Source organism: Gasterosteus aculeatus, chromosome 16 (genome assembly GCF_964276395.1).
Source record: "Gasterosteus aculeatus chromosome 16, fGasAcu3.hap1.1, whole genome shotgun sequence".
Taxonomy (NCBI): Eukaryota; Metazoa; Chordata; class Actinopteri; order Perciformes; family Gasterosteidae; genus Gasterosteus; species Gasterosteus aculeatus.
Window position 1 is genome coordinate 5,260,434 of NC_135704.1, and position 12,765 is coordinate 5,273,198.

The 12,765-nt window shown below is 41.1% G+C and overlaps 1 protein-coding gene across 1 annotated transcript; it reads right to left on the reverse strand.

Annotated features, from left to right (window-relative positions):
- Window positions 1–1,724: 1,724 nt before the first annotated feature.
- Window positions 1,725–12,310, reverse strand: LOC120834425 (protein FAM171B). Its single transcript, XM_040202411.2, has 8 exons — window positions 11,984–12,310; window positions 6,404–6,637; window positions 5,958–6,050; window positions 5,672–5,830; window positions 4,965–5,135; window positions 3,971–4,087; window positions 3,329–3,452; window positions 1,725–3,135 (listed from the first exon to the last, which is right to left on the reverse strand). The coding sequence occupies exons 1-8, from the start codon at window positions 12,237–12,239 to the stop codon at window positions 2,253–2,255; spliced, it is 2,037 nt and encodes a 678-aa protein (XP_040058345.2). The 5' UTR covers window positions 12,240–12,310; the 3' UTR covers window positions 1,725–2,252.
- Between the last annotated feature and the right edge of the window lie 455 nt (window positions 12,311–12,765).

The following is a 12,765-nucleotide window of genomic DNA, read 5'->3' on the forward strand; positions in this document are numbered from 1 at the left end:
GTTGTTGGATACTAGTAATTGTTTTTTAATTTACCGAGTTCAGGGGGTCAGTGAAGGTCTCATGACATGTGAAGCTGTGGAACCTGTCAATCATCCTAGCTACCCATGGGGGCGGGTACAAGTGAGGGTATGTGGGGTTTGCAGAGACAGTGAGGAGGGATGTTTGTCAATGATCTGCTCGTAGTCGAAGTCAGTCTATGATAATATATGATTAACTATAACTATAATAATCTAGATTGCTTATCTATTGCTTATCAAATCAGCCCAAACGTTTCTTCAAATGAAATATATGTGATGTGCAAGCTGTTGGTTTGGACTGCTGACATTTTTTGTATGAGCTCTTCCATAAGATGATATAGTTTGTTAAATGTCATTGTAACAAAGGGAATCGTTTTGGTCTGTAGCTGCTATCAGTCCAATGACGCGCTATGAGCTCATGTACGAGCGAGATCTTCATCTTTATTCCTATTTCATTAGAATCACAAATAACGTTTCAAATCAGCTATGCATAATAGTGGGTTTTTTTATGGGAACGTGGAGGTAGCAGATACATAAACATGCACTGAGGGGAAGACCGGGGGGCAAATTCTCTCTCTGGTTCCCTCAACAGGTTGATGTGACCATGACTGCATGTGCTTCATACAGATCATCTTTAGTCCAACGACTTTTTATTAAACAAACAATTAGACAATTATGTTTGTCTTACGTCCCTTCAATTGGTTCTCAGAAATATCTATTGACATCATAGTGTTTGTATGTGGATCATTTGAACGCTTTATTTTTGGAGAATTAACTATATTATTTTGAATGGCACGTTTAATTTTGTGGGATGTTAAATTGTTTTTGTGAGTTTTGAGATTTAACTGAAGTGATTTACACTAGTAAAGGTTACTGGACTGATGTACACGGCTAACAACCTGCTGTAGCCACCATGCGAGTGTATGAAAAAGAGCAAATATTGAATAAGGTAACGAATCATTTGTACGGTAATGAATCAAGCATTTATGGAAACTTGTAATACAATGTAGTAATGTAGATAAAGTGCAACCCCAAAAATACAAGCCACCAGTATAATTTGAATAATGCTATACAATATTAACCACTTTAAATGACAGAAGCTATCTTTTCAATCCAGTTCTATGTTAGACCTTGTGTTTCTGGAGTTATCAGAAAACCACTAAAGTGCTCAAGAAATGGCCACATGGTGCAACTATTCACATGTGCCCTCAGTGGTGCTGACCTTTCCTCCTCTTAGCTGGAAAATGATGTTTACATATTTCAGCAATTCTGCAAGAATCAAGCTTTGTGTATGTACATTGTGAAAATAGTTTCTGTTATCACACATAGTGAGCTGGTAGAAAGCAGACGCATCATTCATGCTGATTATTATTTACTGCTAAAGCATATGTGGGTTTCTGTTAAGTAAAGGCCTCTAGAAAGGTTGGAGGATATTTTCAGTTCAACGTTTAAATTACATTTCCACCCAAAATAAAAAAATATATATATATATATAATACTATAGCGGTACATTTAATTGAAAAGTCAAAACTAATGTCAGAAAGTAGAAGTGACTGTAATTCAGATTGAAGAGATTATTATTATCTAACAGTAACTTTATACAGTATATAGACTATAATACATAAAAAACGGATTCATAGAAATTAGTTATACGTATATAATATATATAGTGTATATATTGAAATTCAAAAAATACCACGGTCATGAGTTATTTCTTTATTTATTATTAAAATATTAAATTATTCACTTTAATTCAAAAATAAACATGAGAACACGTAATCAGGTGACAGTTAAACAAGAGACATTCAGTCGTGTTCAGTTAGCCTTGTGAACTGTCCGTTAATCCCAACGGCCGGTTAAAATTCCACAGTGCTCGTTATGAAGGTGTTTGACCTCATTAATCTCAATCGTGTGGCTGTTTTTCCCTTCGGAGGCATCAGTTGTGGCAACTAACGTAACAGTATGACATGATATCCAAAAGTATTTTATTTATTTCTTAAACTATGTTTGAGGCATTAAAGTCTGCTAGAAGAAAACTGCTTAATTCACATGCTTTGGATTTTTGTACAGCTTTACCAACCGTCGCCAATCCGCTGGTATGAATTAGCCTTCTACCCACAACTTGGATTGGCACCACAACATCGATATAGAACATGAAGCAATTAAAAGATAAATTAGTATTGTGTCACAGAATCTAGCCTGTGTATACAAACTCAGATGTTGGAGGTGTTTTACTATGGAGGTGCACGTTTACTGCTTTTGAGAAAAGTGGCATTGCGCTCCAGAGTCACGGCCCTGCGGCCAGGCGCCTGGTTCAGTTCGCTCATATCCACGCCGGAGTCTAAGCTGGTCTCCCGACTCTCAACCGGCCTTCGCCGCCTCTGCTGCTCTGACACTGCGTACCGGATCTCAGCTGCGGGTTTGCCCTCCAGTGATACGAACCAGGCTCGGGGAGGCTGAGTCGAGGGGCTTTTAGAGAGTTCTGCGAAGGCATGCACAGAGTGTCTGCCGCCGCCCCTCATTTTATTCAACGTCCCCGGGACGGATGCGGACTCCGTCAGGCAGAAGTGCTCTCTGGAGGCGCTGGCCGGAGTTTCCGACTGATTGCCCTCCAGAACCCCGAGCTGGTCCTCATTTTCCGCGGCCTGGTTCTGGGTAGCCGACGGCCCTTCTGGCGGAGTCTGCGTGACACCGCCTTGACTGTGCGGCTCAGCGGCGGACGCCACACGGGGAAGAGTGGCCGACTTGCTCCACTGGGGCTGCTCCTCCAAGTGGAAGAATGCTGGAGCGGGAAAGATGGCGACAGGCTCGTTATAGAAGAACAAGTTTTCCGTCAGAGGGGCCGGATCTCGGGTCTGATCCGTGGCTTTGTGCGAACACACATCGATCAGGTCAGGGTTATTTTCCACTTTGCTACGTTCCCCGATGGCCACAGCATTGAGGTTGGCGATTAGATTGGGGTAGTCCCGATTATCCCCCCGTTCAGCAAATGGATGGTTCAGTCCACCCTGTAGAGAAGAGTCCGATGAAGATACTTCATAGACTCCACCGTCGCATGTTAGAGTGGTTTGGTCTTTTTTCATCACTGGTCGAATCTTTGTTTTAGTTTCACTGGGTCTGTAGACAGAAAATTGTGTCTCAATCAGTGCCGTGCCACCGGAACACACAACACAGTAAAAATACAGACCTCATAAGCATTAAACTTGAGAGAATAATGGATTATACTGATATATTTCAAGCAATACTCAGTAACGTTACCACAGGTTATACTGAATACTGAATGGACGTATCCGATGAAAGCCTCTGTTACCTGCGATAAAACAACAACCCGACGAGGAGACAGGTGGCAATAACAAGCATTCCTCCAAGGACAAACATCAGGAGAGATGAATGGTGTGAGATGAAGTCAATGTGGACGGCCATTCCAAAAAAACCTAAAAACATATAGATTGAGTGGTAAGGTAAAGAGGTTTGGATTAAATATATCACACGCATGCAATAAAGGTGATAAAAAAGAAGTTGCATTTGTACAAAGACCATTTAATAAACATTATATTTAGCTTTTCCCCACTGGCTTAGGCTATTATCCAGTCAATTAATTTTTCTGAATTTTAGAAGAAAACGCCTTCATAGTCATATATAGTTTGCTCCAAAAAAACTCCATCTATCCATCCTCAAAGACGGCACTCGGAGAGAACACACGGGGAGAACATGCAGACTCCACGCAGAAAGGCCGCTGCGTGGAGTCAAACCCAGGACCTTCTTGCTGTGAGGCGACAGTGCAAACCACCACACCACCGTGCTCCATCTACGTTCACTACCTTCAGAACCACCATTCCAAAATGAATACCCACCATCCCCAATACCTGTCTGACACATTGATTTGTTACCCTAATGTTTCCATGTATCAGTGGAATACCACCTGGTTGGTAGTATCACACTGAGAACTTGCCTCTGGTGGATGACAAAGGCGCTGCTATCCAGTAACCAAGATGAGGAGCTGTGAACGTCCACATTAGGCTTCCTTTTACTGACACCACTGTCCCAAGACCCTTTCTCATCCATCCACCTGTGAAAAACAAACAGAAAACAAATTGGCACTATTTGTACACCATCGTATTTTCCCACAACTACCACAATACTTGAAGAGCTTGAATGTGCTCATTCCCTTTCAAATTGTTAATAAGAAGGAAAAGTGATGAAACAGTATTAGTCAAATTAATTCATATCTGATGTGGACCCAGATTGAACACTTTCTTGACCATAGTTTAGTAGTTTCTTTTCCTGGATAAAAAAAACAATAAACTTATAGCTGCAGTTTACACAGAATTCATTAATATTAAATTAACTAAATAATTATAATTGTTAAAGTTCATATTAATAATTGGGAAAGGTTACAAGGTCAGACAATGAATCTTTACAGATCTTTTTTCTGTTTTGATTTTTTAGACAATAAATAACTTCACATAAACAAAGGGTATCCTATTCACTGCTTTGCATTGGGACTTTGCAAGACAACTCTTCATTTACAGTATATTCAGACATGATAAAGTACACTGTCACAGTCTTTTATTTTACAGCTAAATAGCATGCAACATTTTGTCCACGCAAAGCACAATCTTGATCATATTTGATCATTGCAGGATTTAAGAACTTCACAAACAGTCAATGTATGCAGCTGAAATCAATATTGTCAATGATGATCTGCCTCATACTACAAACAGGATATTTTGACAGTTTTTTTCATGAGCTTTAAGCTGGTCGTGGAGTGGGAACTGAGAGATGACAACAAGAAAGACCTGTTCTGCATCCGGTTCCCAGCTCAGATTGTAAACTGAGTAGGCCAAAGTACTTTTGATATTTTTAAGTTTCCTGTACCTGAAACCATAAAGTCATCCTCACTATCCAGACGCTTCTTAGTTTGTGTGACCGGGAGTCCTACTCACCTGTGGTCCGGTTGAGGAACCACGCTGGAACAACATTGGAAGTCTGAAGTCCACAGCTGTCTGGGATGCTGAGGCTGATCTGTATGGGCCCGCTCACATGAAGCTCCGAGGCTCCTGAGAAAAGCTGCACACTGACAGCCGCAACGGGACTTAACTCCACACTGACGTATCCTTGAGAAACAGGGGAGGCAAAGCTGAAGAGAATGCGTTGACTAAATTAAATATTCGTGAGAAAAAAACTTTTGATTGACTGGTTCCCGTGTAAGATTGTTACAATTTGAATCTGTTTTTACAGCCTTGTTTTGATTTCTTATGTAAAATTAGTATGTTATTTGGTAATGCTCCGCACAATTGCATGTTGACACATTAATTGCTATTTAATTTATTGATACAGGCCAATCATTTTTTGAATAACTGTTATTTCGAAACTTAATTAGCAACTAGCGCTGAATGCAGATACAGACACACCAAGTGTGTGGTGTTGATCAGGATTGGCTCACGGATAATCCCCCCTGGTCCCTAAATGTACTGTTCAATATACACTTTTAATTAATTATTTAATCTTGCAATTAATCAGAATTATTTGCACAAAATCACCCGATTAATTGTAATGAAAAATTTCAATTGTTTCCCGGCACTATAATTTGCATATCGTCTACAGTTTTATGACAGATAAATATATATTTCGTAATACTGTCCCTGCATACCTGATTTACTCCTCATGATACCCAATGTGTGAAGAAAGCTGTCCTCCTCCGACGGCAGCTTGGGGAGGGTCAGGTAGGCTTTGACAGAAGTGGCATTACTGCTGTCAGTGAGATTCAGCAGGCTCTTGGGAAACTGGACAATAGGCTGAGATGTAGCATCTTCAAATAAAAGAAAAAATGATAAATAACAGCTGGAAATGTGTGTCTGTAACTATCCCTTTGAGATAAAAAAAATAATATAAATTTATAATAGAATAATAAATAAATTTAAGAAAATATATACTACCAGATGTTTTTCCAGTGATCAGGACTGAATCATTGAAGAGCCAGATGTTTCCCGGATTCAGACCAAGCAGTGACATGGTGACGGAGGAAAATACTACAGCAATGACAAAAGAAGAAGGGCCAAATGAAAAATTAGCAAATAGTTCTTCCTCTAAAAAAGTGAGGGTTTCCCACTAGATGGCAGTGTGACATTGTGCTACATCAACCTACTCAAGGCTCAAGTTTTTTTACAAAAAGAATATAATAGGGAACTTAAATGTAATTGACAACAAGGCTGTGCTGGATGCACCTAACGTTAGTTGTCTGCAAAAAACGTGAACATAAAACGTGTGGTTTTTGAATGTCTTTGTCTTTGAAAGAAAATGACACTACATGAAACTAATTATTCCTGGTGATTCAGCCAAACAATTTTCCCATTTCAGCACAACCACATGTTAAATATCTTACTTGGCATTCTGTTGGTTTTACAAGGCAGCAGTGTGCAAATAAAGCCATCCTTGCTAGCCACGAGTGTGATGGGCATCCCAGTTTGGAAAGGTACATGGAGCAAGATACCGCCGTCCTCCCCAGTGAGAGCCGCGTTGGTCCTGGTGTAGTTAACGTAGACCTCCACCAGCGCCTGGCTCAAGTACTGATGACTCATCACGTTGTTGACCTGGACCTTCAGGTCAAAAGCAGAATCTGGGGCAAAAATAAACATGGGTTTAAGAACAAAGATGGATTCCAGATGGCAATAGTCCTGCTTTTAGAAGTAAATTCCACCTCTTATACTCTCTTGCGTGCAGTGTGGACTGCATGCAAAGTAATTGTTACCATAGGTGTCCCTGTTATTTTGTACAGCCCTTTCATGCAGTGCAACTGTATGCTTTAACAGAATTGAGTTTCCCGTGTTTCCAATTAACCTAGAAGGGACCTTATTAACAGCACAATAGGAACGGTAATATGCAGAATCCCTGGAGACATCAATCAATTAATCCCAGGAGATTTTACAGAGGTGAACACAAAGAAATTGTAAAATTGGCCAATTAGTGAGCAAGGCAAGACAACATTATGCTAGATCAGCATGCAAATGATAACAACAGTGCCTATATTCAATAACATGATTTATTGCGAGGCTTTAATCGTTACATATTTATAAGTAGCTCCCAGATGATCCTATTTAGGGTCTAGTGAATATGTGTCAGCGCAACAACAAACCCAATCAGCCACATTCATACTGCGTACCCAATAGTGAGTCCACGAGAAAAAAAGACCTTATTTCTGAGACTAATGTGTTGTGTTGCATAACGATGAAGGCTCAGTGATGCATCAGTTGCCCAATCGAATGAATGGTGGTCATGGAAACACAAATATCCCACGAGTGAACAGTCTGTGCAAGGCTGTTTTCACACACCTTGCCTAACAAATACAATGTAAATTGGTTAGTCGCCCATGGGAGTTAACGTTGACACTACCCTACTGGAGGACCAAATGTATGATTGCATCGAGAACTTATGAAAAAAGTCCCTACATTTAGAGTTGCAGAAGTCAGCTGATTAGCCAAAGAATCCTCCTTCACATTTTGCATTTTGTGCACTGAAGAGCTGGAGAGTTTTGGGAGCTCGTCATCGACCCTTCACAGCTACAGCATCTTAGTTATTTCACACTAGTAGGCCATAGAAATGTCATTTTTTATTAACAGCTAAATGCTGCAACAGAGCTATTGCAGCAATCTCAATGGCGCATAATGTAGAACAGTCTTTTTGTAGTTGTGGCAATTAGACATGAATGCAGGTCCTATTACTCTTAATCCGTCATGTTACCTTCTGTTACCAGTGTTTACAATATTTCAGCAGGTGCCATAGCCACATCAGCAGGTCGCCCCACATCATTGCCTCAAACGATTCCCTTTAATAAGGAGAAGACAAACTCCCGGAGCTAACGTGCATGCGAGGAGCTGGGACACTTTCAGACAGAAATCGCCCACAGTTTCAGCAAAAATCTATTTGGATATGTTGGATGAAGGTCGTGTTTTCGGTTGAAATAAACCACTTCTGGCATAAAGAGAAAGACTTATTCTGTCGTGTGTAGCTGTGTTTGGAAGCCCAATTCAGTCCCAAGGATAAAATAATAAATCCTGTGGGTCATTATTATTGAGTATTGAGTAAGCAAAGCGTTGGAGAAAGACTTATTCTGTCGTGTGTAGCAAAAAAATGACTAAGTAGTAAAAGATAAAGACATTTTTTAATACTTTGACTTGGTAGCTCAAAATTATGACATTTATCTCAAAATAATTAGCTATTACTCATTATGACGTACCATCTGAGAATAAGGACGCAGCAGCTCAAAATATGACGGAGCATCCCACAATAACTACTTAGTAACTCAAAATAATGACTGTGCGTCACAATAAAGTACCTTATCTAAAGATAGTTTGACTGAAATGATGACAGAATGTCTAAATAATAACATAAAATCTTAAAATGATGACAGCATCTCACCATAATGACTTGGAAAAAAATGACTGAGCATCTCACAAATAATACTTAAGTGTTGAAAAAGAATGAGAATATAATCAGTGGTGCTTCCATATTCTTGTTTCTGTTGCTTTGGTGTACATGCACTGTAACAAATTGCTGTAAATTTACGGTGCATTTCTAACAGTATCTTACAGTATGTCATAATAACTGTAACATACAGTTAAATTTCCATCTCTTGCTTGTAAAATAACGGCCAATGTCATGAATAAACAGTTAAGGCTGTCAATTTACAATAATAGCAGACTACCGTAATTCAACTGCATGTTACATATATTTTATGAAGTGGTGGAAATACAAATAGCCTACAAGTGCAGTGAATCACAATCCATCTACATATTTTGTAGGTTAATGTATGGAAGCCCACGTCAGCCACTGAAAAACATGTCCTGTAAGTCATCATAATGAGTATCTCATGTGATATAATGATGACTTTGACTTACAGGACATTACTATACATGCGGCTGTCTCTTTTATCCAAAATGCCCACAGGTTTGACATAATTTTATATGGAGTAATTGGGGGTTAGGTGTCTTGCTGTCACTGAGCAACTTGGCACAGGGAGCAGCCAGGATTCAAACCGCCAACCTTGTGCTGCACAGCACACCCTCCCTATCCCATGCGCCACCTTTGCCGTCGTTTCAGTGGTCGGAATGTAAAGATAATAAATATTTGTATTATTTAAAGTGTTCATTGCCTAAAAGTCATTTGAGTGTCAATCGTGACCGACTGCTCCTGAACGTGACGTCAGACGCGTAATCTCAGTTCATCCAGAACACCTGTGCAGTTCAACATCGGAGGAGTTTCTCATTGCCTCGTCTCTCCAAGTAACGTTGGTAAGTGTTACTTGCCTAGCGTGATTAACATTCTCCTTCCTTACATCTTGTTGTTTTCCTCAACTTTGTAATTTTAATATTTTACCAATGACAGTGTTTCTAAATAATTAATTTTGGTTTGTTTTACAGAGGGATTAAGGACGCCAACCGTTTGCCGCGGTCAATTGAAAGTGTTCCATAGCGTATTGCTGCAGTTAGTTTACCTTGTTCCTAATGATTTTATGATTCATTTTTTTTATTATTGTATACATGCAGCATATTTTATGTTTTGTTCTTGGTTACAAATGCCTACCATTTTTGTCTTAAAGGCATCTAATAAACTCCAACCACTATGACCGAAATGAGTTTGGTTGTCTTTCTTAAATTTGTGGGGAATTAAATGCAAAAGTATACGGTTATAAGTAAACGGTAACTTTCTGGTATTTAGAACACAAAAACAGTAATCGTATGGTAACAAACTAATCCAATATACGACAACATACCGTAAATTATGGTAGGGCACTGTAAATAAAACAGTAGGTTACTAGCCTCAACTGCCAGTAAATTGCAGCTAATTCACAGCTAAATTTGTTCAAGTTTACGGTAACATACAGTAATCCATTTTACGGCAACATAGTGTAAAAACCATTTACGGTATTATACCGTAGAATAGCGGTAAATTCCTGGAGTCCTTGCTGCCAGTAAAATACCGTTAATTTACGGTGAAATTTAGATTTACCTAAATGTAATGAATCATGAATAATGTGTTGCTATTTTTAGACGGCTTGACTTTTTTCTTCATCACACATTGGTCTTCCACACAGGAGTGCCTGTATTTTCCTCCTCAGAATAAAACCCTACATTTGGCAGAGTCAGCGTCCACCCACTGGGATACATCCACCCGTGCAGATGGACAAGAGGCTGCTTGTTTAGGGGGAGGGAGCCTCCGCTTCATGTGTGCTCTGCAGTAGTGGTCCAACATAACAGGAGGGGGTCACTAGATCCGAAGTGGAGGTGTTTCGTGCCAGATTACTATAATCTACCCATTTGGCGCACTGAACCCGGCGCAAAGAGGTTTATGAAGTGGATAGAAAAATAGGCCGTCTGAGCCCGCTGTGGCAGATGACAGACAGATCCCACGTGGTGTGTGTGTGTGTGTGTGTGTGTGTGTGATATTGGTTGAATATTGTCATTACCGAGCACCGTGTCCAATTTGGGAAATTTAAGAAAGACCTTTTCATCCATAGCGCAAGGAAGAGATTTCCACAGAAGAAAACTAAATTGTGAACGCGGCGAAAATTGGACTGACATTCTATTGTTACAGAAGAAGACTAATTTGGGCTTCTGCTGACGTATCAAGTAAAAGGCGCAAACATGTTGACTGGTCAATTCAGACCCCCAGGCAGCGTAAACAGATGGTCCAACGGGGACTTATCTCTGCTGCCTCCCCCCACCTCCTCCCAACCCTCCCAACGTACATGCTTATTGGTGTGCACGTGCTGGAATTGGGCCATACATTCCACCGATGGAGGAAAACACAAGCGCACCCTTTTACATTTGGGCCAAATCTCCCCCAGGCACGAGTCAGCAATGTCAAACTGAACTGACACAAATTGAAGAGAAAAGATGCTTAGGGCGAAGCTGGGGGGGGGTGGGCAAAGTCCGAACAACCACACGAAATGTTGTCAAATGACTACAACCCCCCCCTGCGGAGAATGATTAGATCTTTTAATCTGATGCTTTGCCCACCATGAAGGGACAACAGGGAATTTAACAATGGGTGACATAAGGAGTCTTTTTGTGTATATTTGTGCACCTACGTTTCCTCTTTCTGTTTAGAATTAGAAGTTGTGAGTTGGCAGCCCTCCTCCAGAGCGAAGGACGGCTAAGAGGAGAAGGCTTGTAGGACACAACACATGTCCGCGATGGAGGGGGGTGCAAGTCACAGCAGCTCGCTTGGGTGCATTTCCAAGTGTTTTCGGCCATCAAAGCGGACCCGAGGATCATGTGATGATGGATGGTAATGTGCTCCCACGGCGGCATGAATTAGTCATGAATCAGTTGATGAAAGGGATCTCAAATCCCTCTTTCAGCTCCGCTGCTGTGAGTGTGTGTGTGTGTGTGTGTGTGTGTGTGTGTGTGTGTGTGTAAGAGAGTGATGCAGTGAGGCGCACTTTGCATTCAGCCGTTTAGATTTGTAGCCACGTGACACAAACACTTGATTCAAATCGCAAAGTTATGCAGAATTAGTTTATAACACTTTGAATCAATATATTTTCTTTCTCCTTTTTTGTTTTCCTTTTTGAGTCTTTTGCCAACCCCCTTTACAAGGTTACAGCCGTTATAATACACGCATAATGCTGATATGAACTGATGGGCTGCTGTTTGACCGGTGGAGATGCAGAAAAGGGGACAGATGGGAGAAACCGTCCCTCAGGAGGGGACAGCAGCTCCATCATCACATTACTCATGATCTGATCAGCAGATCTGAACAGATGGTCCGGGCCGACTAAAGTCTTTAATAAGTACGTTAAAGCCTGTAATAGGATGGTTGATGGAGTAAAAAAAAGAATTCTCCATCTAACGTTACATTGTGATTTATTGTGTGTCTTTTATCAAAGACGTCAAGCACACGTTTATGCCTCTAACTGACTATCACTAACGTCACCGTTAAAGTCACTGAAGGCCACACAAACCTGACGTGGCGTCCGGTGCTCGGTGCCGCAGCGGCTCTTGTCTCGCGTGATCCCGGTCGCCGTCATTGGCGTGCGGAGCGCGTCCGCTCGCCGTGAACTCTCCGGCCGCGTTCGCGTCCCCGCATGAAAGCAGCGCGCAGAGGAGGGCGAGTAACGGGCGCATGACTCCGGGCGGGCGGGGTGAATGAAATAAACAACAACGGGAAAAAGTTGCAGTTCGCAGTGACTTTTCATCCGTCACCGGGGCATGTTGCATCCAACGCTAGTTTGTAACTTGTTCACGAACAAGTGACGTCAGCTGCGCCGCTATCCTGACGGCTCTGCGTCACACGGCGCGTCACGCGCTGCTCGCAGGCTCCGCCCCCTCGAGCTGCTGACGTTCAGACTCAGTATTTGCTTTATCACTTTCAGGAACAAAAACTAAATGACAAGGTGTTTTACATAAGTAAACGAACACATGCACGTTAAGATGCGTACTACTAAGTAGTAGTAGTAATAGTTCTACGACTAATAATCTTATAATACATGCATGTGTATTATGAGAGCCAGAAAGACAAAGAGCCTAACGCCTAGTATCTTCTCATGTATCTTCAATGCAGCTCATTCTCAAAAAAACACACACTTGCATCAGCATATTTCTAGCTCTAGATGGGGGTAACGCAATGCTTTATCAGTTGAAACACTGATTATCCCTTACATCTGTGAACATTTCTGGTGAACATTGTGATAATAACTGGTGCTGGACCTCAGTCTGCCCTACATTATGACTGTACGTGTGTGGT